General features: G+C 39.3%; 2 protein-coding genes across 2 annotated transcripts; one reads left to right on the top strand and one right to left on the bottom strand.

Moving 5' to 3' along the window:
* The first annotated feature begins 97 nt into the window (after nucleotides 1-97).
* LOC131261922 (serine/threonine-protein kinase 11-interacting protein) lies at nucleotides 98-8,633 on the top strand. Its single transcript, XM_058263783.1, has 12 exons — nucleotides 98-128; nucleotides 426-668; nucleotides 783-1,844; nucleotides 2,681-2,818; nucleotides 2,910-3,437; nucleotides 3,506-3,620; nucleotides 3,693-3,958; nucleotides 4,055-4,285; nucleotides 6,436-6,631; nucleotides 6,699-7,556; nucleotides 7,624-7,799; nucleotides 7,867-8,633. The coding sequence occupies exons 2-12, from the start codon at nucleotides 542-544 to the stop codon at nucleotides 8,412-8,414; spliced, it is 4,245 nt and encodes a 1,414-aa protein (XP_058119766.1). The 5' UTR covers nucleotides 98-128; nucleotides 426-541; the 3' UTR covers nucleotides 8,415-8,633.
* Nucleotides 8,634-17,491: 8,858 nt separating this feature from the next.
* Nucleotides 17,492-21,481, bottom strand: LOC131262507 (short neuropeptide F). The gene is made up of 5 exons (XM_058264526.1): nucleotides 21,394-21,481; nucleotides 19,960-20,117; nucleotides 19,658-19,843; nucleotides 19,309-19,521; nucleotides 17,492-18,924 (listed from the first exon to the last, which is right to left on the bottom strand). The coding sequence occupies exons 1-5, from the start codon at nucleotides 21,479-21,481 to the stop codon at nucleotides 18,868-18,870; spliced, it is 702 nt and encodes a 233-aa protein (XP_058120509.1). The 3' UTR covers nucleotides 17,492-18,867.
* Nucleotides 21,482-22,404: the final 923 nt, after the last annotated feature.

Here is a 22,404-nt window from a genome sequence, read left to right on the forward strand (position 1 = left end):
TTTGTGTGCTACAAGCTTTGTTTTGGATGCGTTTCGTTCTTGTAATGTACTTGTCCGTTCATTGTGCTAGAATAATTATTAGCTACATTCTCCGGAAGAAATAAAGAAAATATTGCAGTTCGTTGGTGGTATAGTGCACTGTTGATTAAACAATTCTAATGTTTGTACATGAATGTTGTCTCTGTCGCAATTGCTGTGTTGCACTTCCGCGAAGATTATTTTGAGCGAAACATTCCTCCACTCAGTTTGCGATAGATATTTCAAGATTCAACTTACAATCTTTCTAGGGCGATTGATAACTAGTGAATCTTGAGTTCGGGAATATGAAAGTAGCATTAATAGTAACAAACAGAATCATTGCGCATTGGTTGGGGTGTACGGGTGGAGTAAGTGAATCATTGGTGTCCACTTTTTTCTTTGTTTAGTTTTGCGGGTCAGTGAACAAAATATGATCGCTAGTGTCATCATACAACGTCTACGTAATCGTGAATGAACAAATATTGTGGTTTGATTTAACGTTGTAGATTAAGTGTGTGTACGTATGAAAAAATCGGTGAGCAACGATCAAAAGTCGAAAATGGATCCTACACAAATTACCGCGTTGGCGAAGCTGTTAAAAGAAAGTGGCGATAAAGTGCTGAACTCGCAGTTCAAACTATCGCTATCAGGTACGGTTGTTTTTTTATGAGTATTTACAAAATCACTAGTAACCGATAAGGAGTGACTAAAACTGCGCTTGTTTTCCATATATGTTATTCTTCTCTTTAAACTTTTTTCCGTAGGATCACTGCTGCGGGCTCTGAATGATTCCTTTAGTTTGATCGTGGACAAAAATGAGATACTTCCGCCCCAGAGCTTTCAGGTAGTGAAACCGAACAATGCAAAGTCGGATGTATTCAGGGATTTGCAGTTTGTGTACGATTTCGTGCAAAAGACTGTCATCCTCAGCTTGAACCAGTTCGTCAACGATGACCCGTATGCGTTTGCGGTGGATATTAGCAAGTTTCGTAGCTTACGAACGCTAGAGATTCAAAAGATTCCGGTGAATCAAATTGTTGGCCTTCAACATCTTCGGTCGCAGCTGCACGACCTGGCTTGTGTGCGAAGCATATCCGATATTGCGGATGTCCTGATTGGCTGTGGAGGGGATAAGACTGACGAAGGAAAACCTTGGCGATCATTGCACAGCGTTAACTTTGCATACAACATGTTGGATTACGTTGATAGTTCGCTGGAGTTTACACCATGGCTGGAGGTACTGAATTTGAGCCACAACCAGCTGGTAAGCGTATCTGCTATACGTTGTTTGCCCAATTTGCGCGAGCTCAACCTTAGCTACAATCGCCTGAATCAAGTGCCAGTCTTTCACCCAGAGGCCATGCGCAAAATGCAGGTGCTACAGATTTCCAACAATTTTTTGGAAGATCTCGAAGGGGTAGCATGCCTTTCTGGTAGTCTAAAGGAACTGGATCTTTCCGGGAATTTCATCGTAGATCATGGGGCGTTGCTGCCCCTAAGCACGTTGGTAACACTGCGTAGTGTTAACTTGCTGAATAATCCACTTGCGTGTCATCCCAAGCATCGACAGGCAACTGCCAGGTATCTGAACAAGGCGACCTCAGATGGGAAGTTTGTGTTGGATAACGAACCGCTTTCGCGATATGAAAAAACTCTCACTGGCAACTACGACAGTTACAAGGCGATACTTGTACCCACAACGGTTCCAGGGCCAAGTTTAAATTCGAGTGGTCGCAATACACCAGCATCGCATGCTTCGACCATAGCGGCCGAGGGAGATTATGAAGCAGCTGCTAGTGGAAGCCTTAAAACAACTGATGAGAAAGGTAAATGTTAGCCTTTGATAAACATAGCACCGTTTTCTTGCATATTCTAGCTTTTTATCATGCCTATCATGCATAAAATATGGAACAGTAATTGAATTGAAGTAATTGAGCTTGATATAAACTGCCCATACTCGCATATCAGTCCCATTTGACTTTTCATCACTTTTGAGTTAGCCCCATGACTAATGTTCATTTTCAATATATTTTCCAAAAAAAATCTCAAAGTGGCCATTTAGTGCATGCTAATGTGAAAAAAATACCTAATTGACTGCGTCCCATATTGAAAGTACCCGCATAACAGTCCCATATATGATTACTTTGCTTAAATTAAAGAAAAGTCCTAGTTATTGAAACTTCAACAATTTTGTAATATAAAGCAATTAAAATAATCAACAAATGGTTGTAATTCAAGTGGTTTTAACGAATTATACACTGTTAAATTGCAAATATCCGTATGGAATGAAATCCCGAACATCGACGTTTTGACGAGCAAGGTAAACAAAGTATGCTATAAGATGGGACTGATATGCGAGTACTTTTGCTTTCGCCTTCGAAAGTACCCGCATATCGTGTCCCATCTAGTTTATTTTCACCATTTTAATATTAAAAACGTGTATTTTATATAAAATGTCATTCTCAGCGAAATGTTTATGTTACAATACAATAGTTGTGATCAACCAATCATGTATTTTGTATCACTAATAACAGCAAAACAATTTCTAATGTAAAAATGTTCAATCGTTATTTTCTCAAAATGGTGATTTTGCAAATGGGACTCATATGCGAGTATGGGCAGTAAAGTGTGATATGAAAATAATCTAACTTTCTTTTTTTAGACTTTATGAACCAATCTGTCTCAAGTCAAAAGAAATTAAAAGTTCGACGGGCTCTGATTTCAGAAGATTATAACGAAGCTCCATTGATAAACAAATATGACACTGATACATCTAAACCTACAAGTTCTTTAAATTTAGGTAAGAACGAAGATTTGTTTTCAGAATAGCAAAAGATCAATACTATTCTGGTAAACGGCTACCAACTAAGGATGTTTCTCTCTTTCTTTAGAAAGTAATCGCGAACATCTAGAAACCAAGCGTGCGCTCGAGACGCTTAGGCAACGGTATGGCAATGACTGGTTGAAAAGCCAGGCGGGACACATGGTGCGGAGTGTTATCGGATTTGATCCGAGCGAAACGAAAGAGTTCGAAAGTGTTGCACACTACCATCGAACGAAAACTTCTACCGAAGTGGAAAAATCTGGCACCGCTGCTGGCCAGGACAATGTTCATAAAATACCAGCCGGGCGTAAAGAGGCAAACCCGTCAGAAGAAGAAGTTCAACGTACAAGTACGCCGGTTGGAGACCTCCAGGGATCGTTCCAATTGCAGGCAGCTCAAGAATCACCGATAGCAAAGAGTCGGGAGGAAGTGTTGTCATCAGATAGTAAAACGACCGAATCAGATTACAAGAGTGTCCCGGGTGAAGACAATGATACGCGGTATGTTTCAGTAGATCAGGAAACGGTGGGAGCTACAACGAGGGATTCATTGAATTTAACGGATATTTATAGCAACCGGGAGGAAATTGATGAAGGTAAACAATTATACAGCGCATTAATATTGTTCGTGATGTTTTCATAATGTTTCATAAATCTCCAACAGACTCTGAAATCGAAGATAATGAAGTCTTGTACCATGTTTCGACGCGAGAAAACGGAACTGATTTATCGGTTGTGGTTTCCGATAAAAGCATAAAAGAAAAAGACATGTTGGGAAAGTACGTAGATTAGATCAATAGGCAATTGTACATTTTCTTTAAAATTTTTGTTTTCTGCTTTTACCTCCACAGAACAAAAACTCGTTGGGGTATCAAAACACTGGAAGCTTGTGAAAGGTCCACCTCGTCCCGGATTACGCTTACATTTGACACCATGAAACGGGATAAAAGGGAGCGTGTGTATGAGATGGACCCACACGACTGCCAGTTGCTGGAGTATAGGCTTCGGAATATATTATCGAAACGTCCGCTATCGGAAATGAATCAAAGATTGTACAAGTGTGTAGTGTGCAACGCCAAATTTTCTCGAGAAGTCAACTCGAAGCGTATGAGCGACGGTAAGTTGAGAAAGTAAGAAGAGTTGTTATTCTGAATTACTATTACAGCTTATATCTATATATAACATTGCTTTATCATTGGAATTTAAAATGCAGATCTGCAGTGTCCGGAGTGTCGTGGAGGGTACTGTATTGAAATCAAAGAAAAACTTCTGGAAAAGGATGCTGCATTCGTTGTAGTTGATCCGGCAGAAGCAAGTTTAAATCAGGTTAACTGTGCAACGCTAGGCAGTGCTGGTGATGCGTCAAGTGTAGTACCCGGGCCGTCTGGTACTAGTACCGTGGAGCCGGCTGCGATTCGTACGAGCCCTTCCAAGACCAGTTTAGGTATGTATTGTTCTTTCCATAAAATCGCAAAACTCTCAGTGCATTTGTGTAGGTGTTAAAAATGTTTAGTTTATTTAATTTGATGCATAAATCAATTATTTATATTTCGCCCAGTTCTCGCTCTCCTATGCTACTATTTATAACATTTTAGAAGAAGAAAAATTAATTACAGTAGGCTCCCGATTATTCCCTGTAAACGGCAAAATGTTCATAATCTAAAAACAAGTACAAATTTGTGAAAGAGAAATAGAAATTTCTGTAATATAGCATTGTGCTGAGGGGTATTTTCAGTAGTGAGTATATTTTGTCCGTCGTCTTCGGGGAATTATTGCACCAAGGTGTTACACGAAGGTCAGAAAAATTGATTCAACATTTTTGATAACATAAAAGAACGACAATGTAAAAACTGGAACTACTAAATATAACCCGACGAGTGGATAATTCGGCCGCATATAATCGGGAGTCTACTGTATTTTCAATCAAAAATTATACGCGTCGAGCACGGACCACGATCGAAAAATATACGTTCGAATCGAATTGTCAAAGGTCACTCAAGTGAAAAAGCGCGGGAAAAATTTCACTCATCTCCCCTTAAATATGTTCATTTTACCTGCCATTTTGAATGTGAACGAAATGAGCTCTTTGGGCAAATCCGTTCGTTCCCGTTTGTATGGGAAGAAATCCGCGAGGTTTTAAGCCGCGGATTCTGAACGAATTCGCAAATTTGAGGGTGCTTATTTAAAAAAAGAGTGTTAATCGCTTTTCTGGGGATCCTATTTGTAGTTTTTATGAATTAATTATCTTATTGTGTAATTATTGAAATGATTACCAACGACTTCGTTTGAAAAGAAACAATCATCCATTACATTGAAACACTTCAACGCCTTAGGTATAAACGAAGTTGGAGGCTTCAAAGGAACCTTTGAACATGTAAGGTATAAACGCACAGAGTTCATTTTTCACCGACCGTCGAACAGATTTTATCCGGTCGTAGTCCGTGCTCTACCCGATAGTTTCATTTTATCTAGAAAAAACAAACTATCGTATTTTCGCGTGTGTAATACCACTTTTTTAATGCACATCAATTAAGGATGATTAACATATTTTACCAAATCATACAAAATAATTTTAATAACTCCTTGTAATACATACAGAGAATCTTGAAGGAACATTCTGTTACAAAAAAAAAATCTCAGTAAAACAGATGAAATACTGAGGTGGTGTTATAGAAGGGTGATGTTTTTCATACGAATATACGAAATACTATTTAGCTAATAATCCAAAAACTTATAAAGATTTAAACCACAGTTTTTCTTAAACCACTTTTCGCTTGCTTGCACCATTCTAAGAAATCCATTTTCGCGCGTCTTGCACTTTTCCGTAGCTTCATTTTCCGTATTAAAGAATCAAATTATTTCATAGTTTGTTTGATGGTCGTCTTTTCTTTAATCTTCTTTTGATTATGGCAACAACGATTTAAAACATATGGAACTTGGTTTGAATTAACAAAAATAACCACATGTTGAATGCTGTTATGAATACTGTCTACCGAAATCTGTGTGCCGTGTGTGTGTGCGTGTGCTTGTGTTTGCGTGGCTAGGACATCCGGGAGCATGGAAATCACCGGTGAAAAATAAAATACGTAAGCACTTGATTAATTATACTTTATCCATAACACTACCAACTTAGAATCATGTCGTAGAATTAACCCTTTTAATTATTACACTTTGAACTAAAATGTCCCATGTCGGATTAATGGTTTTTATTAGAATTATTTTCAAAATAATGCAAAATTTAACACTATAGTTAAACAGTTCTGTGCCTATTTATCTTTTTCTAGTTAACGTATTGATGTGTAAAACTAATTCTCAATTAGTCTAATTAGTCTTCATTTAATTGTTAAGTAAACTACTGAACTACTACTTCTAATGCCTTGACTGGTTTACACCATCTTTGAGGAAAAAAGACTCGAGTAAAAAAAAAATATCATAGAATTTATTTATTGGTTCAACATATAGCTGAAGGTTAACATACATATATTTACACTATCTTTTACAATACCTAGAATAAGAAAGTACATCGGAAGACACTATTTTGTATAATTGAAATATGGCTTTGTAATATATATGTTTAAACCATTCTTCCGTTAGAATCCAGCGAGTCATTTAATGATTCATCATCGTGCTCTCGCGTATCACACCCTGGCAGTTCCTGCGATTCGAATCAGAGTGTGGCGGGAAGTACGAACTCCGAGCGCGATCGTGACGCCGATTTGCTTGGCAACGATAGCGACATTGAAGTTCTAAGCAATCCTAGCCAGAGTAGTATTGAGGTGCTTGATCGTGGGTGAGTGTACGGTTCGTGATAGGAAAATTAGGAGAACTGTTGCATTTATGAATTTTTGTTGTTGTAGGTATCATCCTAGCAGGAAAGCTTCGGAAGAGCGGCGAATATCCAGTCTGGAAACCATAAATGATAACACTGTTGATTCCGTGGCGAATCCAACCATCCCAAGTGTGGAAGTCAAGCAACTGGGTTCTGAAATAAGCCAGATAAGTTTGGATTTGAATCTTAACGATACTCTAAAGAATACCTCTGCCACGTTGATAAACGTCGAAGGAAAGTCGGATGTATCGGCTACGAAAGCTGCAAGTGGTGCAAAGCAGACGGCAGCACATGTTGGGAAGAAAGGTTTCTTGCTCAACGTAAATTTGACGGAAAGTTCGAGCTCCGGGTCGGTTACGGACAGTGTGTGTACAGCGTATGAATCGGCGCAAGGTTTGCAAGTAGAAAGTCCGAATGGTAAATCAGGTGCAAAGGACTCCATGACCGCAGCAAGTGAGCTGCCGCCTCCATTGCTGGAACCTACGTCAAATGCAAGCAAAGAGCCAGTTGACAGAGTTTCCACGACGGTGGCTGTAGGTAACTCGAAGGCAGACAGTTCCGTCCTAACTAGTGTACTGGGAGGACTATTTCAGTCCACTAACATGCTCATGGCCAAGAATCCCAAGGGAAAGTCTGACGAAAGTTTGTTGAAAAAGTTCTTCGAACCAATACGATACAACTATAACGATTTCGCTAACGTAGATCATCGACTGAAGTTGTATCTGTACCAGAATTTGTTCGAGGATGCCAATGAATCATTGAAATGGCTAGTGTCTTGCATTGTCTTTGATGACAATCGAGTAGATGAATGGCCTTCTGGCTTTGATGGATTGTTCATAATGTCAACAACAAAATTCTACGTGATGAAGAAAGTTGCTGCTGAAAAGTATGTACTCTTGCGCCTGTCCAGAGAGCTTTGACCATATTTTTGCAATAACATTCTCCAATTACAGCGATGATCCTTCGACGTGGATGAAGAAACATATAACTGGCACTATCAACCGCGTTGGGATAGCTCAACCATTGCCGTGGAAGATTGGGTTTAAATTTATCATCAGTGCGATTGGTGGAGTGCATCTTGTCCTACAAGACATTGTTCGAACTGATAAATTAATGTTGTTTTTTAACGGTATGTACTGCGGAAGCTTTGAAATTTACTAATGATATCTAACAATTTTGTATGTGTCTACTTCCAGAAAATCCTCTTCCACAATATTGCACGCTCGATTATCAGCCGTCGGATTTGTTGAACGGAAAACTGCGGAAGGCGGCGGGCGGTGAATCGGTAAAAATGGTTATGGTCATTAATTTTTGTGATGTACTTTCGAACGATGAGCTACAAAGCGTGCAGCTATCGACGTTGGTGGTTACAGAGAACAAACTCATGCTCACACCAGACATCACGTGGCTCAATGAGAGTTCTGCTTATCCCATCGAGCCCAAATTTACTCAGCTCTTGACAAACATTGTTGAGCTGGAAGACGTGAACGAGCTGTCCTGTCGGCTGAACTACATGGACGAAAAAGAGGACAAGTACGAAACGTGGAGTCTCGATTTTGCTACGTCAACGGCGAAAGAAAGCACTGTCAGCACCATTTGCCATCTATGGGAAAATATTTTCGGTGTGCCTTTGATGAACGACAATGCGATAGCGAGCAATAATACCAACACAAACAGTGAAAACAATAACTTCAATCGTAACACCAGTAGTAGCAAAAGTGTCAACAATAATAACATTAGTTGAAATCTTGTAGGGAAATCATATAACGTATTACGTGTGTTTTGATTATGTAAGTGACAGTAGAAGCGACGAAAGTAAAAAGGTGATATTAGCAATATCTTGTCTCGGAATTTTTAAATTACTGTACCAACTTTTGAACCCATTCAGTTAATGGTAGAACAAAATAAATATTTCAAAATATATTGTAAGTTATACATCAAACATTGTATGTGTGTCTCAATAAACTCAAAAGATTGTTAATTTCGTTTTCATTCTCTTAAACTATAACGGAGTGGTGTACAGAATCGATGAGATTACAGAAGACTTTGGTTTTTACAGTGCACTTAAAATTTATGTTTTAGTTTTCATTTTAAAACCGAGTAAATACGAGTGGGACTTAGTCAAGCCAAGAATGCTCTGACTGCCACAAAAGCTAATAACAAAGATACAAAACAATTTGAACCAGAAAGGCGTACATCAAATTCCATGGTCTAAAGTCGACATACATTTCTTAAGAAGGGCCAGATATTTAAAAAGAAACCGAAAGCGCTGGCCGGATACTTTAAACCAGTGATGTCAAATTCGTTTGCCCTCGCGGGCCTCATTTCGCCCCAAAATAGGTTCGCGGGCCAAAACGTAAAATTGATTGGATTGATGAAAACATGTTCTTATCAGTGTGGTTTGATCCAAACAGTTAATCGTGTTTAACACCTTCAAATTTTTAAAATATTATATTACTTTTTATAAAATTTACAATTTTCAGTAAAAGATAAATTTTCTTTAACACTATTGTGCATTTTGGTAAAGATTTAAAAAAAGTAAATGTGCATTATTACTACAGCTAACTTATTGCTCCACATCTGTTATTTTATGAAGAATGCTTTTGTAGTTCATGACGTTTGTTTGTATGAACACTATTTATTCGCTTGTCTCGAAAATCTGTGTGAAATCTTTGCTATTGTCAACCGCAACATATCGGCGTGATGTGGATCAAAGTTTTTTATCACTTTCTTAAAGAAATTTTTGAAATTGACGTTCATTCAGTTCTCTTGCAATTCATTCAATTCAACAAAAAACATTTTGCTATTCAAACAATAGCTAATACTCAAAGATCCAAACTTTTGATGTATTGCTTCAAAGGGGTCGCGGGTCGGATCCGATGTGCTTGCGGGCCGCATGTGGCCCGCGGGCCGTATGTTTGACATCCCTGCTTTAAACGATGATTTATTGTTTTGAAAGTAGTACCCTTTTGAATAGAGTATAAAGCTTTCTAAATAGTAAAGTTACATTAAAAGAGGCAAAAGATAAAATATTTGAAACTGTTAGGGTAATACTTTTTGAAAGATTTTCATATTTATTTTTGTTGAATTTTAATTTTTTTTCAACATATAACAAGAACACTTTGTTCAACAATGCTAATCTTCATTCTTGGCAAGAAAACGTGAACAAATCCGCTAAAAATTGAGATGGGGTTTTTGTATGAAGCACTAACATTTTCTTACGGGCCGAATAAAGTCAGCAACGCCAATAAGGACGATTAACACTTTGACGTCCGCACAATTCATGGTTACAGTTTTACCAGACTTTTTATTTTTTTTTCTTTGATTACTCATTAAGAGCTCACTAACTTGATAAGCTTGTTGGAAGAGAATCGCCTGCATGTGCAACGTTATGCAGCGAATGCAACGCTACTGGGGTCGTGGTCTATAACTCTAAGTCGAGGCTCTGTTTGTTCAAAAGATGTAGTGATTCAATTTAGGCGTTCAGAGTAGAAAAATAGCAGAAGCAGTAGCGTAGTAACATGAATCAGCCATTGATATCGACGTAAATTTTTGACTGCATCTTCAGGGTTGAGCGCTTCAACTTGTCATTGACCAGAGAGGCCATACCATTTCACTATTAACGCATGAGGGTGTAATGAGCGAATCGAGGCAAGCCGTCCTATAGCAAAAAATTAAACGAGTTTGGGCAGCAGCTAGGAAAAACATGCCCGAGTGCCAAGCTCCACAGTGTTCTTTTGTTTTAAAGGTCAGTGCCAGTTAGATTCGCTTTTTGTGAGCCACTTTTCTCGATAAACGGGTTAAATAGTCCAATATATCATAAACCTGAAGTTTTAGAAAACATTAGTCTTAAAATGACGACAGCTCCAAGGAAAATAACATTGTATTTTCTATTTAGATTGAACACCTATACGTACTGCCAACATTGTTAGGACCTGCTGTTTCACGGACCTCTCTTGGAGCACAGAACGGCCTGCTACACTGCGTCCCAAAATGATAGCCTCACCTAGTTTTTTCATTCCTATGCCACTTTAAATGATCGCAAGGTAAAATAAACGACCGAAACATATTTCTTTATCTAAAAGAAATGTATTTCAGTTCTAGTTTATCAGAAACATATTTGTTTATAACATTTTGGTCAAAAATTAAAAGCATTGAGTGTCCCATAATGATAGCCTCACTGCAAAAATCATACAAATTAACAAAGCAACCCAGTTCCTAGCCACGTCCCCAGTTACCAAAAGTAATTTATAAGTTCTCTTCTATTAATTTGTAATTTTATTAGAACATTGGAAGCGGAAAATAACTCTAGGAACGAGAAAAAAGTCAAATTGATGCCTATAACTTTAATGGCAAGTCGAATCGTGAAGTTGGTGTGCTAATACGAGGGCTGACAATAAAGTAAGGTCTCCAAAGCTGCAACTTCGCCGGATCACGCGCTAGGCGAAATCTGGCAACACCGCCGTGTTCCTTGGTTCCCCCACTACCACTTTGCTGCTGGGTGAGGCTTCCCCGACCGGTCAGTCTTGGCTGAGCAGCCGTCAACGTTGGAGGTACCCCTCGCGTCAGCGTCCAAGTGCGAATTGCGTTCTGTAATACGTTTTTTGAGTGCGAAAAAGGTGACACCTATTGAAATCCATCGTCAACTAGTTGAAGTTTACGGAGAAAAGTGTATGGACATAAAAAACGTGCGTAAGTGGAGCCGCGAGTTCAATTCCGGGCGCACTAATGTTCACGACGAGGAGAGAAGTGGCCGACCGTCGGTCTCGGATGCGATTGTTCAAGCAGTGGAGGCAGAAATGCTCAAAAACCGACGTGCGATAATTAGCCAAGACCTTGGCCTTTCCAACGGTGTATCGCTTTTTGTAAATAAATGTAATTTTCTATAAAAAAAAATTGGAGACCTTACTTTATTGTCAGCCCTCGTAAATAGATCCACAAACGTCATTAACGATTATGTAAAAGATTCCAGTTAATATGGGCTTTAGAAGTCTCCTGATCGTCTTCAAAATCATTTCTCGCGTGATAATCGGAGGATTTTTTAAGTTGCTTTCAATTCAACCAAAGGTTGCCGTAGGACAAAAAACGATTTCTGGTTGAATGTACACACAAATGCTGTGTTGCGAGCTTTGAATTCTTATTCTGATTTTGTAAGAGAGTCCATGAATTAAGTTTCTGCCCTCAAACTTCACCAAAAAGTCGACAGATTGGAGTTTGCTACCGAACATATGACATGGAAGAATGGGTGGAGAAACGTAAGTTGTCACTTTGTAGTATTGTTATAATAATTCATGTTAGGTGGATTATAATGATGAAAAAATGTTCAATCTTGATGGACCGGATGGAAACATCCATTACCGGAGCGATTTAAGACGTTACCCACGTTTTTTTCTCTAGTCGCAATTTTGAAGGTGAATCGGTCATAATTTGGGCTGCGTTCAGTGGTCATAGTAGAAGTGAATTGGCTAATGTACCAACACGTGTGAACAGCGATATGTTTATCGACGTCCTGGACAATCATTTAAAGCCTTATCTGGAAAATCACAACACTGAACAGCTCATTTTTAAGCAAGAAAATGCTGCCGTGGACGCAAGCAAGATAACAAGAACTCACCATGCACGATCGAGTATCGAAACAATGTCTTAGCCAGCCGTTTCCCCAGACCTTAATCCAATAGAAAATGTTTGTGGAAGGCTAGTTCAAGAGATTTATAAAGATGGGAGACATTACGAGATCATATAGGACCTTAAACATGCTATCCGAAATGCTTGGCGTTCCTTATCAGTAAATACGTTAGAAAAATTATCGGAGAGCATTCCATCAAAAAAATGTCAAGCAATGAATCATAATGGAAGACCCACTGATTACTAAATCATGACTTTTTAATCCATTTATGCTATTTTTGTTCATAATTTAATAAAAAAAATGTGAGGCTATCATTTTGGGACACAACTGGTTTGAATTTCTTGGTGCAGAAGGGATTGTTTACTCGTTTTCTTCAACAATATCTATGAAAAGTATTCATTGTATACTTACAAATACTTGTGTATTTTTTGAAACAAATCCTATACTCGGTATTTGCCCTGCACAGAAAAAACTAGGTGAGGCTATCATTTTGGGACGCAGTGTAGGTCTTCTGTACTTTGGTGGTCTGCTAGGGTGTACCGTATGCGTGATAAAGTTTCCACCATTTAGCAATGACAACATTTCAAATACCCCCAACAATTTTAGGATGTAGTTTTTTATGGTAAAAGAGTAAATGAGGCTTCGGGCTAGATTCTCCTCTTCCTACTGGTTCACATTAAGCACCTGAAGCTATGCAAAGTGCGACGCCTGCATTCTTTTCGTATATTTGATCGATAACGGTTCGCTTAAAAGAACATAACGGTTTAAACTAATCACGCAGTGGAGGTTAAATGCAGGTTAATATACTTTTACATGTTAAGTTACTTTGTAAATTATACCATACATGATTACATGATTGACAGCATGAAACAATGAGTTTAGCCGAAGAAATAATTTGGAAACGGCGGCGCGTCCGTAGCGAGCGAAGCGAGCGGACTGCGCTAGGTCTACCGAAAAAGAGAGTTTGTTATAAATTTGAGAAATAATGCGTAATCGAAATTAACGGTACACACTACGGGTCAAATACTCGTATGTTGAATTTAACGAATTAATGTATCACCAATTGCATACGTTTAGGTATATCGTCGCACAAAAGGTGTAGCCACGACCGAAAAAACGAAGCCCGGAGCCTCATTTACTCTTTTACCTCTTTTACTTATTTATTGTAAAGGGAATTGTTTGTCAATGTTTTTAAGCAAGTAAATCTTCGATTAAATTGCCATTTGTGACCATCATCGAATGGATTGAATTCCGATTGATCTTCTTTTATATTATTACCACATTTTTACTGCATTTTTCATCTCTTTGGAAAACATAACAGATTGGGCCTGAACAAGACCACAACACACAATGTGGCGATGCAACTGCTGAGTTGTTTGAGTCTTGAAGTTTGACCTCTATACTATTCGCTCCATGATATTTTCAAAGTTTAAAATTTCGGTTCATGAAGTATGTGGGTATAGAGTTTTGGTTGGAATAGATATTCATTTCAACCAGTTTTATTGCACCTAATATTTAGTGCACCTAGTATCTTGCACCTATCATATAATGTAATGAAGGATGCAAAGGAACCATAGCCAACATGGTGCATTGCACATCTTTAAACAACCAAACTTGTATGTGAGCTCTGACGACCTCAATTGATGTATTCTAAGTAAATGTTAGTGTGGAAAAAAGCTGCACTGTTTTTACCATATACATGCGAGTAAACGAATTGGCCAACCTAGTAGAACTGTTTTGTTAGGCACGAAGCATAACATAGATAACAAGAAAATGTGCAGAACTATGACAAAAGAACAAGGTTGTCTAATGAAATATTACAATCAAAAATCACTTAAATCATGCAACAGTTATTGTAGATTATAATATGTATATATAGTGTTACTTATAAGGTCACTAACTTTTAATACTACATTTTATAAAAATATATCAAATAAAAATCAATCAAATATGACACCTTTTCTAAACATTCAGGATTTACTTCACAAAAGACCAGGCGTCTCCATGAATCAAGTTCATGACAATGTATGCCGCACAAATATATTTGAAACAATGTGATTCAGGAGAAATGCAACTTTTCCACACACTTCAAGTATTAAGCATGGCTCTCGACGATTTCTTGTTTTCCGATCGAAAGTGCAGTTAATTAATGCAACTTTGCCACATTTGCCCTATCGTGTATCGTCCTTTTCTACTTGCCAAAATTGCATCTGAGCCGGATGCCTTGACAGGTATCATGAATCTTTACCGCCGATCAACGAGTTGCAATGGACACGGTCCATCCGGAAATTGCTATCGATTGCATGCACTGGGTGTTGTGGAACAGCTTTCGGCCATTTAACGCCAAACGAAACACACTTTCGGGCAATACACCCGTTCGAAGGGTAACTGGCAACCCACTGTGTACCGTTAGAGGCTGTACAGCAGCCATCAAGTGTTGTTCATTAGAAGCGAAATCGATGTTTCAAATTACAACCGCGCGAACCAAGTACCATAGTTTGATTTTTGGACGCATTTTGAGCTATGAACAGATCCGTTGTTGGGAACCGTTTGCTGCCAACCGGAAGTGGCTTATTGTGCAGTGAAATTCTTATTGTAACGAAAAGAAAAAGTACTTAATTTGGAGGCTCTCAATAGCGCCGTACAAGATCCATAGAATTATTGGTTTTTCGTGAAATATAAGAAATATAAGAAAATAAAGTAATCTTCACAAAAGAATGCATTAATCTTATTTTAGAAAAAATATTAAACTTATTTTAAAACTTTTTAAAACTGTATTTATGACGGAAAATCATTACTAATGATTACTTTGGGCCATCTAAGTCAGTATCAATATATAAGTTATGTTCAAACTCGAGTTAATAGGAGTACTTCTTGTATTTTCTAGAAATTCTTTTCATAACTATAGACACCGTCAGCTTTGTCTGAATTTGTAGCCACTACGAAAGCTAATTAAGTTTTAAATAATTATAAAAAGATGCTAATGAAACAGTGCTGCTCATAATCAGCCAAGGTTTTATGTATGTTTTAAACGGTAACTGCATGGATTACCAAGTGAACGTCTACGAACAGACGGTGTCAGGTTAGGCCGCATTCGTCCCAGATTGAATCATCATGCACATGGGAAAAAGGTGTAGGCTACATTAGGTTAGCAACAGTTTGCCGGTACTAACAACTACAAAAATATGCACACGCTCCAGGAGTATGAAACTGTCCACAACATGTGGATGAGAAGAGAAAACTATGCACACCAGGAAGTGTGTAGGTAACCTCCGAACCATTCCGGTCATTATCCCGCTCGGTTCCTTACGCTGAACCATACCAGTAACGTGCGGGACGATATGATGCGACCACCAGCTCCGGAGGCACCATCGCCATCGTCATCATCACCAGCATCAACCGAGGCGGTGCTCGGGCGTAATAAAATAATAAATAACACCGCTCACATCCAGAACGATTTGGCTCGTTTCTGGTCGTGATGAGAGACGTAAGATTCCCCCAAAGTGTACTGCACTAGTCAACCGTGTGTCCTGCTGTGGTTGGTGACAATGGCCACTGGCGATGAGCGGTCATGCGAGGAGTTAAGGTGATTGCTTGACACACACAAAAAAGAGACTTACTACTGCTACTAGTCCGTGGCAAAGGTGGGAGCATTTGCAATGTAGGCAATTAAATTTAACATGAAGTCAACATACCTGCAACAGGCAATGGCAATTCGTCGAAGAAAGTTATCCGACACCTAAGGGACCGTACGCGTTAACAACACCATTGCCAGTTGTTCAACGACGCGAAGGCACTATTGTTGTGAAACATGTATTGAATGTTTGTTTGTATTCAACCAATCCTAGCTTTTGATGATATCACCATTAATATGTGCATACATAATGATATCTATGAACAGTTGATAGGAAATGTGTTTAAATATAATCGTCCAAAGTTTTCCCCAATTGTTCCTAAAATGCTGAAAACTTAAAATAGGTGATAAGGAATGTGTTTATATATTATTACGGCAAGTGTTTTCCAATTGTCCCTGCAAAATATTACTAATCGATGTGTTATAGATAAATTGAAAACTTCTACTTGTTTTCATTGCCAAATGATAATTACTTCAAACTATGTGCATCCACCAACTAAAAAAAATCATTAAAAAAAACCGGAAGTTCCTTTGTATATGGAATAATCAGTATGACAGGAATTGATTTGCCATTTAACAAAATTTTGCTTGGTGTGTTACAATTCGTGAACGATTGGTCATGACAAGGTAATTATTTACTTTGGAGTTGCGATAAACGTTGTTTTACTTTCATTCAGCGTTTAACGGTCGTAGGTGCTGCTGCGGACATTCAGAAACTTGAGAGGATGCTGGGGGACAATTTTATCTCATTTATTCACTGCCGCAGGCCTCAGAAGAAAACGAAGGGCAGTGAATTTTGTAGACTTTTTCTACCCTGACGGGCGCCACAATCAAGAACTCGTGGATTTAAAATAACTTGGCTTGGGATTAGAGATGACTAGCAGCCGATCGATTTTGCGGTGGTTTAATAGGATGAAAACTACATTATGGAACGAGCAACACTGTTTTTGTACCTGGAACAATTAAAATGAATGAAACACTTTTGAGCTAACTTAACTGTAGCTACTTTAGGAAATATCAATTCGCGTATAATCGTACAACACTTTAATACCAGAAAAAACACAGTGCCTCATGGAATTTACCTTTATTTATTATCACAGAGAAAAAGTAAAAAAATACATCGACACGTGCTTCTCGTTGTATACAGATTTCATGTTTTCTTCGAGGCTAACATTCACCATGTTTCTTGTGTTTCTCGTGTTAAAGTCTCTCCGACTGCTCGGGCAATATACGCATGCCGTTCGATGGCTGGTACGAAAGCGGAGATAAAATTCACCATCCAACGCAGGAGAGATTCATGCATTTTTGCAAACATGCTTCAATGCAATGAATTTTGCGCTACTTTTACGACAAAAAAGCTAACTTATGTTTCCCACCCTACGAAGCCGATGGTTTATCGTTTTTTTTAAATATTTTACATTAAACTTGTATAGCTGGCAAACATGTTATTGTACTCAAGGTTAACGAATGGTTGGGATCAGTACACTACATGTGCGAGAAAACAGAATCAATAATGTCATCATGTTGAAAGAAAAAGTAATGAACTCTGTTACGGTTATATCCGCTAAGTAATACTTTAATGTTGGTTTAATATATGTACACACACACATGATGAACATTGTCTCCTTGTTTGTGTTTTGCTGCTTCGTTTAACTGCAGAGAACTCTAAAATATATTTGAAGTATACATCTTTAACGGCTCAATCATCTACAGCTATACTGTGCAGCACTGCTTCCATCCGGTTGGTGGTAATAGTCTGAGGAAATGCTTGTATTTATGGTTGCCACAAGGTTGTTTGTTAACTCCGGCAGTTGAGTGGGAATATGTTAAACTGTTGGCGGCTACAAATTCTTTTCGTTCGCTCGTCCTAGACTGGAATGGAATGCGTACAAGTGCACGCCTGCAGGATTGCTGCTCGTATGCTCATAGCACCGCCACATTAAACAAGCAGGTGATGCAGCAATGTTTGCTTATTTTATTTACTGTGCATGTATGGGGGGTATGTTTAAGAGGTTAACGGCTGTAGAACAATCGAATGATCCCGAAGAGCACATTCTTCGCGCAGCATAGTTATCTTTTTCGCTCTGTTTGTTATTTATTTTCTGTTTGGGTGTTTAGCAGCGGGCAGAGAAGCCGTTCCTCTACGGAGCCTGTTTTTCCTTCATATTTGTCTCAACCGACGGTTTATAGAAACGAAAACTTTTCCATAAACTTTCACCGTAAGAGCCGCGAGGTAATTTTTCGCCGGCAACGCGGTTCTTACGTGCTCTGGTGCGCGTGCTGGTTCACCGGTTTTGCACCGGGCGGTTCCCTTAAAAAGCCTTCTTTTGAGTTTCCCTACACCTACACTGCATAACACAGCAAAATCGCAACAGGTTGCCGCTTTCGGTACTCAACGCGCGCCCAACAACGCTTCGGTACGTTTTCTATGACGGTAAGAGAGCTACTTATAACTGGACAAGTGTCGCAAGTGACGGCAGCAGTGAACCGTTTGATTAACATTCTATTGGCCTATCTTTTGGGGCTTATGTGGTAAGTAATTGTTCGATGAAAATGCTCTCCATGTTACGTGCAGACATTCGTGAAGCCATAGGAAAGAACTCCCTCGACCGTTCGTCATCGGCCGTAAACAAAAATGTGAGAGTAGAACGGTTAAAATTTCCAACAAACATCCATTACCTTACATCTTTTCCCTTCGTTTAGTTTTTTAACATTTTATAATTACGAGGATCTAGCATCGGAACTTGCAGACCCTATCAGCGTTCTCGGTGCAGGGCCATGGTAGCCTATAACAGCAGTAGTTTTGTGTTTAGGTGTGTGTTTTGGGTTATTTTGTTTAGTAGTAGAAGGGCGTTCTTTGAAGAGTTCCAGCACGAGGATATATATGCAGTTGATAACGGCGGGATTTCAGGGGGTTCAGGTAATTACGGCGAGTGTTTACTTGTCATCAGCAACGTTGGTTTCACTTTCTTCCGCGTCCAGAGCCTTGTTGTCCTGTGGGCGATGGGAGTGGATACATAATGCTATGTCAGTGCAATTGAAGGTGTGAAAACGTGCATTGTCTTATGCGGTTATACGTTTTCGCCATTTAAGTTAATGTTTTCGTTATCTTTTTCTTCTGTCTTGAGGAATTGTTACATTACCGAGTTGCCTGACAATTTCTGTGGTTTATTTTTTACCTACTGGAAAATTCGAAACTCTTGGCAAAGTACTTGAATCTGTGTTTTAAAAACAAGTAAATATCAGTTATGATTAAACAAGAAAAGGCAATAAAAGAAAGTTTATTGGCTTGAATCTAGGCGATAAAAGTACCAAACTTTACAGAATTAGTATGTTAAGATGATTGGTTTGTCGAGATAATGAGATACAATTGATTACCTCCGTCAAATCCTTCACCAGCGCTGGATCCGACCGTCCCCATCGAAGCCGTTGCGTTGGCGCTCGTTTTTCGCTGGCTTCGTTGGTAAGCGCTGCTTCCGGGTCGGCGTTGATCTGATGTTCATTGTACATGGCCCAGGATGGGTCGGTTCTGCCGAAGCGTAGTCTTAGCTGCGGTGCCCGTATGGTTTTCTGCTGCATAACGTCGTCCTGCTGAATGAGATGAAATGGAATCGGAATGGACAAGGGCCGGGGGAGCGTGCGTTATAAACCGATGTGCTTCGTTCCATAACAATTCCTTAGCAGATCCTGCACGCGTTTACCCAATTTTCCCATATTTGCATCTTACCTGATTGGCCAGATTCCCGAACAGGTTCGACCGACCCCATCGCAGTCTTTGCGATGGAGCACGCTTTTCGAAGTTTTCCTCCAGCAGCGCGTTTTCGTTGAACGAGCTCCAGAGAGGGTCGTTCCGTCCGAAACGCAGACGAAGCTGAGGCGCCCGGATGACTTTCTGTTCCATTAGGTCATCGTTCTGCGTATTGTGCCAGATGGAGTTTTTGTTGTTGAAATAGTTTTTGGTATCGAAATGACATCATACGACAGGATGAATATTTTAATCGGCTACCGACAAAAACCTTCCAAACTTACGTCCGGCCGTATCGGCATCGACGGATCGCTTCTTCTTCCAAACCGTAATCTCAGCGAGGGAGAACGTACGGCTTTTCGCTTGATTTGGTGATCTGCATACGACACTGGCGCTGCATATTCCCGTTGAAGCAGATATTCGTACAAATCTTTGATCGCACCTGAGGCAAAACGAAAGCTTCAAATTAGTTTCTGCTGCCAAAAAGATTTAAGTCACAAACAAGAGTAAACTGGATTCTTCAATTCCAACCAACTATTGCATTACTATTTTTTCCATCATAATTAAATACACGAAGCAGTTATTTTCAATGCTGTACTATTATATGCTTGCATCTATGCCCGCTTGCAGCAATGGCGAATGGTCAACCTATGGGGATAAATCCTATAGTGAAAAGGATAGCTCATTTTCTTTAAGTATTAACAAACCAGGTTAGACATCATAAGTCTTCGCACAATTAGTACTACCAACAACTTCTCATCAGGTCCCAGATGCAGATAGCGACTTCCATAATAACCCCTAATGGGTACAAATATACCCATGTATTGTTCGGAGTGTCGTTATAGGTGACAACGATACCGTGCACATTATTCCAATTTTTTCATCATTGGTCATTGGAGTAGACGACTACGCGACTTTCGTGGGACTAAAATCCATTTGGCATTTGTTTGCTAACCACCCTACCGACCGGTTGCTTCACACCTGGCCCATCTGCTGGGGCGTCTTTCCAGCGCTCGGTGTCAACCACGTGGCCATCGCCCGAAGGAATTGGCGTAAGCTGCAGGAAGTAAATACTTGCTTTGGGTGACACCGGAAACTTTCGGGTTAAATTCGCGCACAGCATTTGTAATTCAAAGACGGTGCAAAAGTCAAACACAAAAGACCTTCCCACCTTTCTTCCTGTTGTTGGTGGCGGTGGTGGTGTTGGTGGCTTGGTTCTCATTTAGTACTTTGAGGGGTGTTTGGCTCTCGATCCTCGAGAAGATGCTTGGTGCCCCATTTACTTCTCCGTCGTCGTCTCATCCGGTGCGGTCAATTGCGGAGTTTGAGGTTTCGAGGCTGTGGTATTACTTAACTGTTGCTCCTAACCCCCGGTGCAGAATTGGAGGTGGAGGTTGTTCACATCTTGGAGCCTCTAAACTCCTGTGGGAGGTTGGATGGGTGGGCTCGGTGCAGGATGAAGGAAAATATAGCTACTTTAAAGACCTAATCTGCTTTTCGCCTTCTTGACTTTTAAGTTGGTCTTCGGGCATGGTGTTAATTTTTGACCGTATGCCTGGTTAAAAAGGGGGTCTTACTTCGATGATTGGTTGGTACCCTTCCATGGTTTATGGCTCGTAATAAGTTTTCTTCATCTCAAAGCACACCAAGATACCAATTGCCGCTGGCATTCTTCTATAATAGCAACGAAGAAAGGAAATGTCACCCGCAGTACCTACCGTCGGATGGCTGCAAAGTCTCGGACATCAAGCTTCCTACTGTGAGCACCAGAAGTAATGTGAATGTGGTTACATTTATTCGATACATTGTCTGCAAAAAAGAGGGGAGGAAATTTACGAAAAAGTATCATCAATATTACTCCTCTGGTACGATTGAAGAACTTGTTTGGATTTCAAAGAATAGGCACTTAAGATGAACCTGATTACTATAAATGTCTGTATTTTTTTTTCTAAATGGTACCACCATTCCCAAATTGTCGGAAAAACAAGTACTTTGATACAAACAGTATTATAAAAAAATGTATAAAGTCATGCAATTGGGTTGATAATAAAGCTAAATTTAATAAAATTTTAAATTCAATTATAAAGATATATTTTATTCATCAATTTATGTTCAGTTTTTGATTTCATGGAATCAGGAAGTCTGAAGTCTATATTGATTATGTGAACAATAATATTAATACTGGAAATATTTTTATTAGCATTTTATTCTGTATCGTCTTGCTGTTAATGAATTTGAAATTTGTTTTCAGTTGCATCGTCTACCATTTCATCGTATCTCAATAAACTTATTGCTCATATATTGGGTATACCCTAACAAAGCGGCAGAAGTTCAACAAGATGATTTGTTTTATGTTTCACCGGAAAAGTTTTGCTCGTAAAATGAATTGTCACTTTCAAAATCCTCTTACCATAAAACCCGGAATCTGGATGGTTGACGATAAAAGTGCAATTGACGAGCTGCGTCGCCTCGTATAAGAAGACATAGGTTAGGTCGGATGTTGGGGTTTAAGTGTTGACTGTTAACCGTTTTGGAAGAAATATTTGCTGATATCTTACACCGGTGACGTGGATGCACTTAAATAGGTGGCCTTTGTTTTTATTCGGTACATCCCACGCAACAGGTACCATGGTTGGGTTGCGTATCGACTCACAGGTGATCGAATCAAGGGATCTGTCGTCGGCGTACCCAAGGATTTGTTTATCGCAACAATACTTCTGCAATCAACG

The sequence above is a fragment of the Anopheles coustani genome, chromosome 2, assembly GCF_943734705.1.
Source record: "Anopheles coustani chromosome 2, idAnoCousDA_361_x.2, whole genome shotgun sequence".
NCBI lineage: Eukaryota > Metazoa > Arthropoda > Insecta > Diptera > Culicidae > Anopheles > Anopheles coustani.